Here is a 14,408-nt window from a genome sequence, read left to right as displayed (position 1 = left end):
ACCATCGTGCTGCCGGGTTGCTCCTCCCAGTGATGGTTTGAGTGAGACACCGCTATGGCCTGCCTGCTCCGGCGCCTGGGCCTTGTCCGCCCCGGAATCAGCATCAACTCAGGCCCATGTCAAAATTATATCAAGGTTCTCACTGTTGGACTAAAGACATATGAGCGGCCTCCCTGTTATGATGATGTGGTCATTCCAGAGAAGCCAAAGCTGAAATTCCTTAATAAAGTCCCCAACTACAAGAAGCCCAGGCGCTGGATGAAAAGATTGGGAGATATCCGCGGACCAGCAACTCGGGTCACTGATTTCACCAATGGACAGTACGGAATTGTAGCTCTCGGAGGTGGTTATCTTCACTGGGGCCACTTTGAAATGATGCGCCTCACCATTAACCGGCGGATGGATGCCAAAGCTATGTTTGCTTGCTGGCGTGTAAATGCTCCATATAAACCCATCACACGGAAAGGATTAGGTCAGAGAATGGGCGGTGGGAAAGGGGCCATCGATCACTATGTCACTCCAGTAAACTATGGCCGAATTGTAGTGGAGTTTGGAGGGAAGTGCGCGTTTGAGGAGGTGGAGCCATTTCTGTCAGTAGTTGCCAAGAAGCTGCCATTTCCTGCAAAGGCAGTCAGCAAGAAACATTTGGAGGAGCTGAAAAATGAGGATGAGCAGAAGGCTAAAAACAATCAGAATCCCTGGACCTTTGAAAGAATTGCAACCATGAACATGATGGTAATTCGCAAAGTGTTAAACCCGTTTGACTTAAAATATCACGGCAAATTCTTTGGAAAGAGACGTGTTCCCAGAGGGTTAGATAGGGTGGACAGCGAGAGCCTTCTCCCGCGGATGGAGGTGGCTAGCACGAGGGGACATAGCCTTAAATTGAGGGGTAATAGATATAGGACAGAGGTCAGAGGTGGGTTTTTTACGCAAAGAGTGGTGAGGCCGTGGAATGCCCTACCTGCAACAGTAGTGAACTCGCCAACATTGAGGGCATTTAAAAGTTTATTGGATAAGCATATGGATGATAAGGGCATAGTGTAGGTTAGATGGCCTTTAGTTTTTTTTTCCATGTCGGTGCAACATCGAGGGCCGAAGGGCCTGTACTGCGCTGTATCGTTCTATGTTCTATGTTCTATGTAATGCTGTCCATCACTAATAAGCCTATTTGTTTCCAAATGTGAGCAATCCTGTCTCGAAGAATCTTTTCCAATAATTTCCCTACCAGTGATGTAAGGCTTGCAGGCCTATAATTTCCTGGATTATCCCTGCTACCCTTCTTAAACAATGGAACAACATTGGCTACTCTCCAGTCCTCTGGAACTTCACCTGTAGCCAATAAGGATACAAAGATTACTGTCAAGGCCTCAGCAATTTCCTCCCTTGCCTCCCTCAGTATTCTGGAGTGGATCCCATCAGGCCCTGGGGACTTATCTACTTTAATGCTTTTTAAGCTGCCCAACACCTCTTTATTAATATCAACATGACTCAGAATATCCACACACTCTACCCTATACTCCTCATCCACCATGTCCTTCTCTTTGGTGAATACTGAGGCAAAGTATTCATTTAGTATCTCTCCCATTTCCTCTGGTTCCATACATAGATTCCCTCCAATATCCTTGAATGGACCAACCCTTTCTCTGGCTACTCTCTTGCTCTTTGCATATGTATAAAACGCCTTAGGATTTTTCTTAATCCTGCTTGCCAATGACATTCCATGACCCCTTTTAGCCTTCCTAACTCCGACTATAATTTCCTTCCTACTTATTGTTGTGAAAATATTCTCTGGTTTACAAGAGTGCGCAATACTTTACTTCTTTAAACCAACCTGTCTTCTGTTTGCACATTGTAGGACCGAGGTGCTACTTCATTAAAGTACAATGGCTTTTCTCGACCAATTGTCTGAATCTTCTATTCTCACAATGTCATCACTACTCAGAGGTGGTAAAGTTCTAGACATTCTGTCATAGAATTGCTTTTGTTTTGCTTTAATGTTTTGCATTTCCTGCTCTACCACTGCATTCTTCACCTTCTTTCCCAAGTATGGAAGTGTGGTACACAACCTTCTATTCAAGAGTAACTCTGCTGGCGATGGGAGAGTGATTTGTCGAGTTTGATAACTTTGGCCACTTCACCCCCGGCTTGTTTAGGGAACCCCTACTGTTTATGAGGTTTTGGGTCAGGACCGTCTATTACAATGTCCCCTTCCATATGCCCACAATCGTGCTGGTGTTGGGTGAAGGCGGCCTGCAGCTGGTAATGAGATCTTGTCTTTCTGAATCCTCACTCATTCCTGCCGGTCTGACCCGCAATTCTCCCGTGGAGCAAATCCTAATCAGGAATTCTCCCCTGGGGATTTCTGCTGGGGTCTCAGTCTCGTTTTCATTTGGAGTGGTTAGGCTGGGTCAAAGGAGAGGCGACATTTTTGCATGTTGGAGCCCAGAATATGTTCTAAGTCGGGCCGGAGGTGAATTAAAATGAGGGGATGTTGGAAATTTACCGGCCCAATGGTGAACTGTAAGGGAGAGGTCTCGTCCCCTTGTTGGAGGTGGCTGCTAAAGGCACTGAGGACAATCCTGTCCCTCATTTGCCGTGCCTCACAGATATGTCTGGAGTGTTAATAGTCATCGTGATCCCCCAGAGTCCCAAATAAATTCTCGGGATTGGCCCACGACCATGGCCATTACTCGGGATCTGCTAACATGATCCCACTGGGTCTGGCTCACCCAAACCAGCGCAGCTCCCCATCATGTGGAGTTATTGGATTGTGGGGCTGGGGGTATAGAGAGGATGGTGAATCTCCGCCCTCGTCCATCCGGGCTGCCAGAGCCCATTGGAGAGGTCCTTCTAATGGCAGAGTATCAGCTCCGGATCCCATCCCTCTTCATATGACTCCCGGGGCCACGGTGCCTGTCGTGGTGACCGGCTCTCTCGGCAAAATGGCCAATGTGGTCGCAGTTGTAGCAGTGGTTTGATTTAGCCCCTGGTGGTTGATCTCTGACTTGGGGCCTATGGAATTGGAGGGCGGTGGGAGGTTCTTACCTCGATTGGTCCTCTGTCTATCACCCACTTCATTCCTCCAGACAGGCGCCAACCTTTGGGCTGCAGGGAGAGCATCGATGTGTCCAAACTGTTTGCTCTTTTCTAGGTCTTTAACGTCCCTTACCCAGGCTCGACATGTGTACAGAGTACCGAGGCCTCATTGTGAGTGTCTTCATTGGGATCAAAGTTTTCACACGCAGGGGCCCCGCTTTCTGTGGCGTGCGAGGTGGGAGTCCACACCCCATTCACCCGCTGTTGTTGTGGCAGATTGGTTCACAGGAACAGCCCATAGACCCTGTAGCCACCTAAAATGGACGCTGAGCTACAAAATAAGCCAAGCGCTAAGACTGCAGGGAAACAGGCAGTTTAGCCAGAACAGCAGTCTGCAAAGAGAGCATTTTGCATTCTGCAAGTAGCAGAAACCAGTTTGGGCTCAGGTGAGAAGACCTTAGCTAGGTGCAAATGGCAAAACGCTTTGCATGCTAATGAGGCAATCAGACCTGAACACCCACACAATAGAAACATTTGATTCTGAATGGACACATTTGAATCAAGGCCCAGACATCGAGGCACCAGAAACCTCCAAACAAAAGGGCATAAGAAACGCCCCCCCCATCACGGAGACCCCCTCGCATTGGGGAATTAAAACAGTATCGATGAGGAATTGACCCAATAGATATCCAAAGGTTAAAGCCCGCCCAAGAAGAGGGAAGGACAATGGGATCCCTATAAAAGACAGGGACCTCGTGTTGTCCGGTCTGTTATTCCGTGCTCCGGCCCTGACCAAGAACTTGAAGATCCACTCTGACTCCAGCCGTCGAGCACCAGCCGCCGAACCGTAAGTGCCAGTACGACGCTCGCTACGCGAACTAAGCCCGCTAGAACCCCCAGTGACCAGAACGCTTGCTGAAGGTTGCAGCCCAAGACCAGGACGAAGGCCTCGCTCCCTGACCTTGCCTGTTCCTGTTAGATAAGTATTCTGATTACTTTAGTTTAGTCATAGCTTAGTCTCTTAGTGTGTGCATGAATATTTATTATTACTGTATAATAAATATTATCGTTTGGACCTTACTAATCGGTGTATCGTCTTTATTACTTTGAACTTGACCTTGGAATACTCGTGACGTTGTCTATACGGCAACTGGCGACTCCTAAGCTGAATAAATACATAAGACAGAGCCTAGTGGTGTTAGGCACTTGGAAGTTAATACACCCCAATAAACGCGTTTTACGCCCATAGTAAAACGTGCAACATTTAGTGGCGACTTCCTGACGGGACACGGTTGTAAGTGGTACCCCCACACCGTCCAGGACCCTGAAATTTGAATTAGAACTCCAAATTACAGAGAAAGTAAGAAAGTAAAGAAAATCACGAGTATTCAAGGTGTTCAAACTAATAAGCGTAATTCGGAAGTGTGTTTAGTGCATGCGTACTAACAGGGCTGTAAGGTAAAACTGAAAGCATTTTTGTTGCGACAAACTTTCGGTAGTTTCGTGAACGGAACATAGTGTAAGCCGTACCCGTTTCTTGAAACACAACCCCAGCAACCCCCTGTTCCAAATTAACTAAAAGAGAGTCAGAGAAAATAGCCATGCAGGCAATGGAACGTCTGATGGATCCAGAAAGGTTTGTGGTCGCAGCGACCAGCAGCAGTAGCAGGGTAGGTCAGTGTCCCATGTGGGAGCTGGAACTCCGCAAATATCTGCAAGGAAAGGGATGGCCCCTTTGGAAAGAGTTTTATTTGAATGAGGAGACAGGTCCCGGAAGTATAGGTCATACTTGGTGGGAGAACCTCTCTCAAATTCATAAAAAGAACATGAGTAAAGCACGTAAGCCGATGGCGATTGTGTCCTGTTTGGCACAGTTGCGAGGCACAGAGGAGGTCGTCAGGACGCTCCGGGCAGATTTAGAAGAAAGGAACCGAATGAGTAAGGTCGATGTCAGGGACATTGAGAAGGAAAATATGGATCTAAGAGGGAAGTTGGCAGAGAAAGGTAGAGAGGTGGATGATGCCAAGAGGGCACATCAGTCTTGTCTAGCCCATCTCAGCAGTTCCCAGACCCAGTACGAAAAGGCTTATCAGGACGTGCAACGTGCCGTTCTGATAAGAGAAGAATCTGACAAGCAGGTGGAGGCTTTGCAGAGGCAATGCTCTGATCTCAAAGCAGCTTTGAGAGCACTCCATGCTGCAACCACAGAACAAAGGCAAAGTACTGTGGATCACGTGAAATGCAGGAAACAGATTGCAGAGCTGCAATCGCTGCTTTCGGTGCAAAATGGGTTCCAAAGCACCTTTGGAACCCAGTTAGATGGAGAAAATGCCCCAGATTGGCAAGAATTAAGTGAAACAGCGCAGCGATATGTTCAGGGAACATGTGCGCCAGCAGCGCAACAGAAAAGGCAGGCACCCCAACCCCCTACAGATCAGATCATCACCGCACCCATGAATCCCGTAACCACGCAGAGAAAAGCTATAACAGAAGGCGCACCAGATATAACCTACACCACCCCCTTAACTGTAACCCAGCTCAGGGACGCATGTGAGAAGATCACTCCGTTCCTCCCCACCGCAGACCCCCACCAGTTCTTTGCTAAAGTAAAGCAGCAGGCTACTATGTACGGCCTGGATGAGAGAGAGCAGGTTAAGCTCACCGTGCTGAGCTTAGACCAGTCAGTAGTAGCAGCCCTCCCCGACCCACAGAACGTTGCCGGAGGCACCCTAGAGGAGATGCACACCTCCATTTTAGATGCCATAGGGTATAATCGAGGTGACCCCGTAGAAGGACTTAATAAGTGCCGGCAGAAAAGATCCGAACACCCCACAGCATTCGCAGGAAGGCTGTGGATTCATTTCAACGCAGTTTTCGGCGATTTAAATAGAGCGCATTTGAACCAGGAAAATATGGTCAAATGGACGCGCACCATAATCTCACACGCGACAGAGGCAGGACAGAGCGCTTGCAACAGTTATGACCCCTCAGAAGAGGCCCATAATGAGAAATGGGTCCTGAAAAGGTTGTCCCGCGCATGGGAGCAATCAATTCAGGGAACGAGTAAGGTTCAATCCCCAGAAGAGGCTCAGGCTGCCGCAGATATTCAGGCAGTGAGAGAGCATCAGAAACCCGCATGGGTAAATGAAGGGAAGAGCAGCCCACAGCAGAAAGGACAGGAATGCTATAACTGTGGACAGTTAGGGCATTGGGCAAAGGAATGCAATGCACCCCAGCGATCTCAGAGAGGCCAGCAGACAGGCACTCTGAACCGCAGTAAGGCAAAACCCATCCACAATATAGCAGTACAGTCAGGACCCACCAATGTGGACGAGACGAACTGACGGTGTTCGGGCTCCCCCACTTGGGTCTGTGACACACTATGGGATCCATCAGGGAGACCCGTAGTCACAGCGAGAGTAAAAGGGAAGCCCATAGAGTTACTTTGGGACACAGGAGGCTCCCGCACCACCATTAACTCTACGACCACGGCACACGCAGACACGTGGCCGACCACATCCACCATTACACTTAGCGGGTTCACCGGACACTCGCAGCAGGGACATATCACAGCACCCGTAGCGATCCAGCTAGGGAACATCTCAACCAAACACCCCGTTGTATTAGTAAATCTTCCCCGGACAGCAGAACACATCCTGGGGATAGATTTTATGAACGCTCATAGCTTGTCGTTCGACCCAGTGAACCAGTGTGTCTGGCGAATGGCTAGATCAGACAGAGCACCAGCCACCCTCACAGTAGGAGACTACGCTAATCGGATTAGCGCAGTGGGAGAGTACTCATTTGACCTGACTACACTCCACACCGACAGACAAATAAAAGCCCTACTGAACAAACACAGGACAGCATTTGCCAGTCACCGTCATGACTGTGGCAGAATGACTGGACCAGTTCACGTTACCGGACAGGACCCCCGACCACAGAAACAGTATAGATTTCCCCTGGAAGCAGAGGTGGAAATAGAAAAGGTGATAGGAAGCTTATTGGAGCAAGGTGTGCTCAGAACGGTAGCCTCGACCAATAATGCCCCTATTTGGCCAGTGAGGAAGCCCGATGGATCATGGCGTCTGACCATCGATTATCGGGAACTCAACAAAGTAACCCCCGCAGTAGCCCCAACGGTAGCTACTAGTCCCGAGACCATGCTCAAGCAGGGACTCAACTCCAAATACTTCACGGTATTGGACATCAGTAACGGATTCTGGTCAATACCATTGGCAAAAGCGTGCCAGTACAAATTTGCCTTCACCTTCAAATCACAGCAGTATACGTGGACATGCCTTCCACAAGGATTCCACAATTCCCCCCCCATTTTCCACCGACAGCTGGCAAGTGGTTTAGAGAAATTCTCCCGCCCCGAATGTCTGGTACAGTATGTAGACGACCTACTACTGCAGACAGACACAAAGGCAGAGCACATTACGCTTCTGGCCGAACTCCTGGAACTGTTGACTTCAATTGGATGTAAAGTTAACCCGAGAAAGGCCCAGATTTTGGAAAATAAAGTGATGTATTTGGGAACAGTCATCACACACGGCAAACGCGAGATCGAATTCAAAAGAATTGATTCGATTGTCAAATTGCCCCTTCCCCAGAATGTTTCAGCCCTCCGGTCGTTTTTAGGACTGGTTGGCTATTGTCGGAACCACATCGACGGATTCGCGACAAAAGCCGCCCCACTCTCAGACCTCCTTAAGAAAGGAGCCCCCTGGGAATGGCTTCCGCAGCATACAGGGGCTGTGGAGGAGTTAAAACGAGCCCTTAGCGCAGCACCCGCGCTGCTAGTCCCAGACCAACTTTCCCCCTATGCAATAGAGGTAGCGAGCACCGATCTGACCCTCTCGGCCGTGTTGCTTCAGGAACGGCACGAGCAGCTAAGACCAGTGGCTTATGCCTCCCGACTGTTAGACCCGGTAGAACAAGGATTCTCTGCCTGTGAGAGGCACCTCCTTGCTGTCTTCTGGGCAGTACAATACTTCTCATACATTACCGGACTCAACCCCATTACTATTCTGACCGAACACACACCCACACAGCTACTCTTAGACGGTCGACTGAAGGACGGTTCAGTTAGCCAGATTAGGGCAGCTAGATGGACACTACTTTTACAAGGACGGGACATTACAGTAAAACGGACCCGCACACACACATATTTAGCAGACAACCTCCAATACCCAGGACAGCCCCATGACTGTGAAATTGTAGCTCCCCTGCATAACACAGGACCCTTTATCGCAAAAACACCCCCCAGGAAGATAGGGAACCCAAAACATAGTCCCCAACCCACAGACACGTGTGGACCACTGAGGATTTACGTAGACGGTTCATCCACAGTTTTAAATGGTGAGCGTATCACAGGATGCGGCATCTATGTAGAGGACGCGCAGGGGCGCGCTCTCGAAGAGATAGCTCTAAAACTACCAGGTCACTTAGGCGCGCAGGCAGCAGAGCTCGCGGCCATAGCGTATATAGTGGACCACCCCGCTTCTTTCCCCAGCCCAGCAGACATATATTCAGACAGCTTATATGTCTGTAATAGCTTAACCGATTTTCTGCCCCTGTGGAGGACACGAGGTTTTGTCTCCGCAGACGGGAAACCCCTTCCATCAGCCCCTCTACTCCAGCATACTTTAGAAAAAGCGAAGGACAGGACCTTCGGAATTATAAAAGTAAGAAGTCACCATAGGTCATCCCCCCCGGGAATGTAAAGGCCGACGCACTGGCTAAGGCAGGTTCCAGGCGAGGACACTTATGGACCCCCCCAGCTAGCGCACCAGCTAGCGCCCCTGTGAGCGCAGTCCAAATCTCACAGACAGATATTAAAGATCTTGTAGCAGCACAGAAGCAGGATGAGAATCTCAGGGAGGTTTTCAAAGGCAACTTTGTGCCAGAGTACGAGAGATTTAAACACGCACTGACCACACATGAGGGTGTGATCATAAAGGAACAACTTTATGTGGTCCCGCAGCAGGACAGGAATGCAATGATTGCTTTATTCCATGATAACCACGGGCATCAGGGAATTGATGCAACAACGAGGCACCTCAGGCAACTCTGTTGGTGGCCTAATCTCAGGACTGATGTAACGCATTATATTGAGAATTGCCTTATTTGTGCTCAGAATAACCCGGAGAGGTATTCTAAAAAGGCACAACTTCGGCATACTCGCCCAGTTAACGGCCCCTGGACAAACCTCCAGATCGATTTTATAGGACCATTGCCCCCTTGTAGGAATGGCTATAAATACATTCTGGTGGTCATCGATACCTTTACCAAATGGGTAGAGGCATTCCCCTCTAGAACAAATACAGCTAAGACAGCTGCAAAGATCCTGACCCACCACATCTTCACGAGATGGGGTTTACCCCGAAGTATTGATTCGGACCAGGGATCTCACTTCACAGGACGGGTCATGAAGAACGTCCTGACAATATTCGGAATAAAACAAAATTTCCACATTGCGTATCATCCACAGTCCAGCGGGATTGTGGAGCGCATGAATCGGACTCTAAAAACTACCCTTAGAAAAATGGTTCAGGAGAATAACTCCACATGGGATTCAGTGCTCCCATTTGCACTCATGTTCATAAGGAACACTGTTTCCACTTCCACAGGCTACACACCACACACACTCATGACCGGACGCCCTATGAAAGGTACAGAATTCCTTTCAGGACTGGACATGACCAGCCCCGAGGTGACGGCCCTCACACACGAAAAGACGGTTAAAGACATGGTTGAGACTGTGAGGTCTGCACAGATTGCAGCCGCAGTTCAGCTAGGGAAACGCCGTAAACAACGCACAGCTTGTTTTAATAAGACCGTACACCCCACAGAATTCCAGGTTGGGCAACAGGTAATGTTATCTGTTTACAACCCCAGCAGTTTTTTGGCTCCAAAATATTCCGGCCCATACTCAATTTCGGATAAAATTAGCCCCTCAGTTTACAGGATAAAATATCCTAATGGGAAGACCGCGTGGTTCCATATCAACCAGCTTAAAGCATATGGAACACAGTCTAACCATGCTCATCATGTACTGCTAGATGCAGCAGAACACTTCACCCCGCCCACTAGAGACACTTATCCACCATCCCCCTCACAGACCAGTTCATCAACGGACTCGCCCACGACTCCGCCCACAGACCACAACAGACCACGCCCCGAAACGCCCACAAGCTGCCACAGCAGAGACAGCAGGACAGACACTGACTCTGAGGACAGCGACAGCACACAGCCATACAGCCCACACTGCACCAACTACGACCCCGACTCCAGTGACCCCATGGAAGTCACTTACCTTCAAAACCCAGAACCACCACCTGACCCCGACTACCCCGACAACACACTTGACACAACACTATGGCACAGGGACAATTCATACAGACTTGTCCGCAATGACGAAAGTGACCCCCGGTCACACAATTCAAAAATATCATGCCTGATCCACACAAGGGTGTGGGATCCGGGAGAGCAGGACGAGACGGTGTCTGAATCCCGACACGGCAACCCCTTTGTGACCCTGTTCACAGAGACAGAGAAAAAGTGAGGTGTCCAGATGATGTAAAATAGGAATCATTTGAGGGAAACGATGTCCTTTCTGATGGAACCTGCACGTATGTTTGTCTATCGTTTTATGTTTGCTTGTCTTTCAGGAATGTAAATGGTTCAGGTGGAGGATGGACATCTTCTTTTCAGCTGAAAAGATTGTGACCACCTCACATACACGTTAGTTTGTCCGCCGATACCTTTGAGAACTTCGGTTCCAAAAAAAAAAAAAACCAGTTTGATTGGAGATCTTTTCAAAGTTGTAAGGCTTGTGACCACCTTACCCACCCAATAGTTTCTCTGCCGAAACCTCTGAGAACTTCTATGGTGAGCAGCTCACCTTATCGGCTAAATTGTCTGAAGCCCAGCTCATTTCTTTCAGATGAAGGAGCATCTTGGCTCCTCCATTGTTTTTAGGTGCCCCTCTATTCGGCGAATAGGGGCTGCAAGTCACGGTAACCACATTCGTACCCGTTTAATCCAGGTTACTCAGGCAGTGGACACACGGCACTGAGGACCCGCCCTGTCTGAGAACCCACTTTGGTCAGCCAAGCTCGGGTATGGCACAGCACGCCCTACCCGGGGATCCCATCCAACTCGTACCCGTAGCGGCCCATACGCAACCCATTCGACCTTTCATTTCCAAGTTGTTTTCATTTTTCGTTAGGCAGCCCTTCGGCCGCCATCCCACATGCTATTTACATCCGGGAACATTCGGATGGTAAACTAGCAAAGCCTGCGAGACGGCTCACAGGAGAAGGATTGTTAGGTGTATTTTGGTCTTCAAATTCGCTTTTGAAAAAAAAAAAATGAGGGGAGTCACAGGGTGTGACTTGGCCAGTCATTTTTAAAGGGTCAATTGGAATTTAAAAGACAGATGCACTAACAGGTAAAGATCTTAAACTGTGTATTGACAGATACTGTGCTTGACCCCATAGCTTTCGAAGGACGAGACAGGGATCGAAGCAACGATTGTCCATACAGGAGGAAGAAAGAAGGAAAACCAAGTTGAAGATGATGGAAGCTCACCTATTGTTGTTAACTGTTATATTTGTATGTGTGGAAGCAAGACACGTTTCCCCCACAACCCCCACAGTAAATGTTTCCCTTACAACCACTCCCCAGTGCAGCTCTGATCAGTGAGGTTCAGACCTGGTGCACTAAATTTATGACATGGTACTCCATGTCATACGTAATCGAATCACTACTGGTGATTGCGATCCTCGTTATCCTTGTACAGACCCTCAGGTTGAGGAAGTGGAAGAGGAGAGCCTCCCGTTCTTGCCCTTCCGTCTATGGAGTTCGATCTCCTATTTTCCGATTTCATCAATCCCCTTTGCCCCATGATGAATAAAGCACTGTGTAATGAATAAAAAATTCGACCCTGTATTGTATTGTCCTATACTCGACTGCCGAGTTGGGAAATGTGATGTTGTGGTGTGAATGGTTAAGGTTTTAGAGTGTGAGGAAATGTTTAAGTAAAGTTAAGGATAATTGTGATAGGTAGAGGTTCCCAGTTTATGGTAATGCATGTCCCCTTTGACATAGCGCCAAGTAGAAATGTAAGGTAAAAATTTTCTTCCCATAGTTTAAGATAGAGTAGCCCAGGAACTGGCAAGAGGTCAGGGGACACAAAGAAGGCAACCCAGATGCACTCAAGGCGACGTACATAGGTGATCCTTCACAATATTTTGATTGTGAGGATCACAAGGAGGGAATGTAGCCACCTAAAATGGACGCTGAGCTACAAAATAAGCCAAGCGCTAAGACTGCAGGGAAACAGGCAGTTTAGCCAGAACAGCAGTCTGCAAAGAGAGCATTTTGCATTCTGCAAGTAGCAGAAACCAGTTTGGGCTCAGGTGAGAAGACCTTAGCTAGGTGCAAATGGCAAAACGCTTTGCATGCTAATGAGGCAATCAGACCTGAACACCCACACAATAGAAACATTTGATTCTGAATGGACACATTTGAATCAAGGCCCAGACATCGAGGCACCAGAAACCTCCAAACAAAAGGGCATAAGAAACGCCCCCCCGATCACGGAGACCCCCTCGCATTGGGGAATTAAAACAGTATCGATGAGGAATTGACCCAATAGATATCCAAAGGTTAAAGCCCGCCCAAGAAGAGGGAAGGACAATGGGATCCCTATAAAAGACAGGGACCTCGTGTTGTCCGGTCTGTTATTCCGTGCTCCGGCCCTGACCAAGAACTTGAAGATCCACTCTGACTCCAGCCGTCGAGCACCAGCCGCCGAACCGTAAGTGCCAGTATGACGCTCGCTACGCGAACTAAGCCCGCTAGAACCCCCAGTGACCAGGACGCTTGCTGAAGGTTGCAGCCCAAGACCAGGACGAAGGCCTCGCTCCCTGACCTTGCCTGTTCCTGTTAGATAAGTATTCTGATTACTTTAGTTTAGTCATAGCTTAGTCTCTTAGTGTGTGCATGAATATTTATTATTACTGTATAATAAATATTATCGTTTGGACCTTACTAATTGGTGTATCGTCTTTATTACTTTGAACTTGACCTTGGAATACTCGTGACGTTGTCTATACGGCAACTGGCGACTCCTAAGCTGAATAAATACATAAGACAGAGCCTAGTGGCGTTAAGCACTTGGAAGTTAATACACCCCAATAAACGCGTTTTACGCCCATAGTAAAACGTGCAACAACCCGGGTGAACTGGACCCAGAGCCGTCAGGCAATGTTCGGCGATGTTCAGGTCACTGAGCCATTCGGTGACAGGTTATTAAGGGGGGGGCAGAGAGGCCAGGGTTATTCCAGGAGGGGGGAGGGCAGAGGCCAGGGTTATTCCAGGTGGGGGGGGAGGCCAGGGTTATTCCAGGAAGGGGGGGGGGGGAGGCCAGGGTTGTTCCAGGATTGGGGGGCAGAGAGGCCAGGGTTATTCCGGGGGGGGAGGGGGGTGGTCAGAGAGGCCAGGGTTATTCCAGGAGGAGGGTGGGGGGGGGGGGGGAAAGAGAGGCCAGGGTTATTCCGGGGGAGGGGCAGAGAGGCCAGGGTTATTCTGGGGGGGGGGGCAGAGAGGCCAGGGTTATTCAGGGGGGGTGGGGGCAGAGAGGTCAGGGTTATTCCGGGGGGGGGGGGGCAGAGAGGCCAGGGTAATTCCGGGGGGGGGGGGGGGGCAGAGAGGCCAGGGTTATTCCGGGAGGGGGGGCAGAGAGGCCAGGGTTATTCCGGGAGGGGGGCAGAGAGGCCAGGGTTATTCCGGGAGGGGGGGCAGAGAGGCCAGGGTTTTTCCGTGGGGGGGGGGGCAGAGAGGCCAGGGTTATTCCGGGAGGGGGGGCAGAGAGGCCAGGGTTATTCCGGGGGGGGGGGGGAGAGAGAGGCCAGGGTTATTCCGGGGGGGGGGGGGGGGGGGGCAGAGAGGCCAGGGTTATTCCAGGAGGGGGGGGGCAGAAAGGCCAGGGTTATTCCGAGAGGGGGGCAGAGAGGTCAGGGTTATTCCGAGAGGGGGGCAGAGAGGCCAGGGTTATTCCGGGAGGGGGGCAGAGAGGCCAGGTTTATTCCGTGTGGGGGGGGCAGAGAGGCCAGGGTTATTCCGGGGGGGGGGGGGCCGAGAGGCCAGGGTTATTCCGGGGTGGGGGGAAAGAGGCCAGGGTTATTCCGGGCGGGGGGGGGGGGGGGGGGAGAGAGAGGCCAGGGTTATTCCGGAAGCGGGGGGGCAGAGAGGCCAGGGTTATTCCGGGGGGGGGGGGGCAGAGAGGCCAGGGTTATTCCGGAAGCGGGGGGGCAGAGAGGCCAGGGTAATTCCAGGGGGGGGGAGAGGCCAGGGTT

General features: G+C 50.0%; 1 protein-coding gene across 1 annotated transcript in view; it reads left to right on the top strand.

Annotated features, from left to right (window-relative positions):
• Positions 1-14,408, top strand: part of LOC119976433 (39S ribosomal protein L16, mitochondrial-like) — a 25,218-nt gene continuing 10,810 nt past the window's right edge. The window contains exons 1-2 of the mRNA XM_038816967.1: positions 1-812; positions 3,177-3,274. Coding sequence (XP_038672895.1) covers positions 55-812; positions 3,177-3,274 — 856 coding nt within the window. The 5' untranslated portion in view covers positions 1-54. The remainder of the gene's footprint in view (positions 813-3,176; positions 3,275-14,408) is intronic.

This window comes from Scyliorhinus canicula, chromosome 13, assembly GCF_902713615.1.
Source record: "Scyliorhinus canicula chromosome 13, sScyCan1.1, whole genome shotgun sequence".
NCBI classification, from domain to species: Eukaryota; Metazoa; Chordata; class Chondrichthyes; order Carcharhiniformes; family Scyliorhinidae; genus Scyliorhinus; species Scyliorhinus canicula.
The sequence above is the reverse complement of the archived record's forward strand: the minus strand, read 5'-3'. Positions and strand labels throughout refer to the sequence as shown.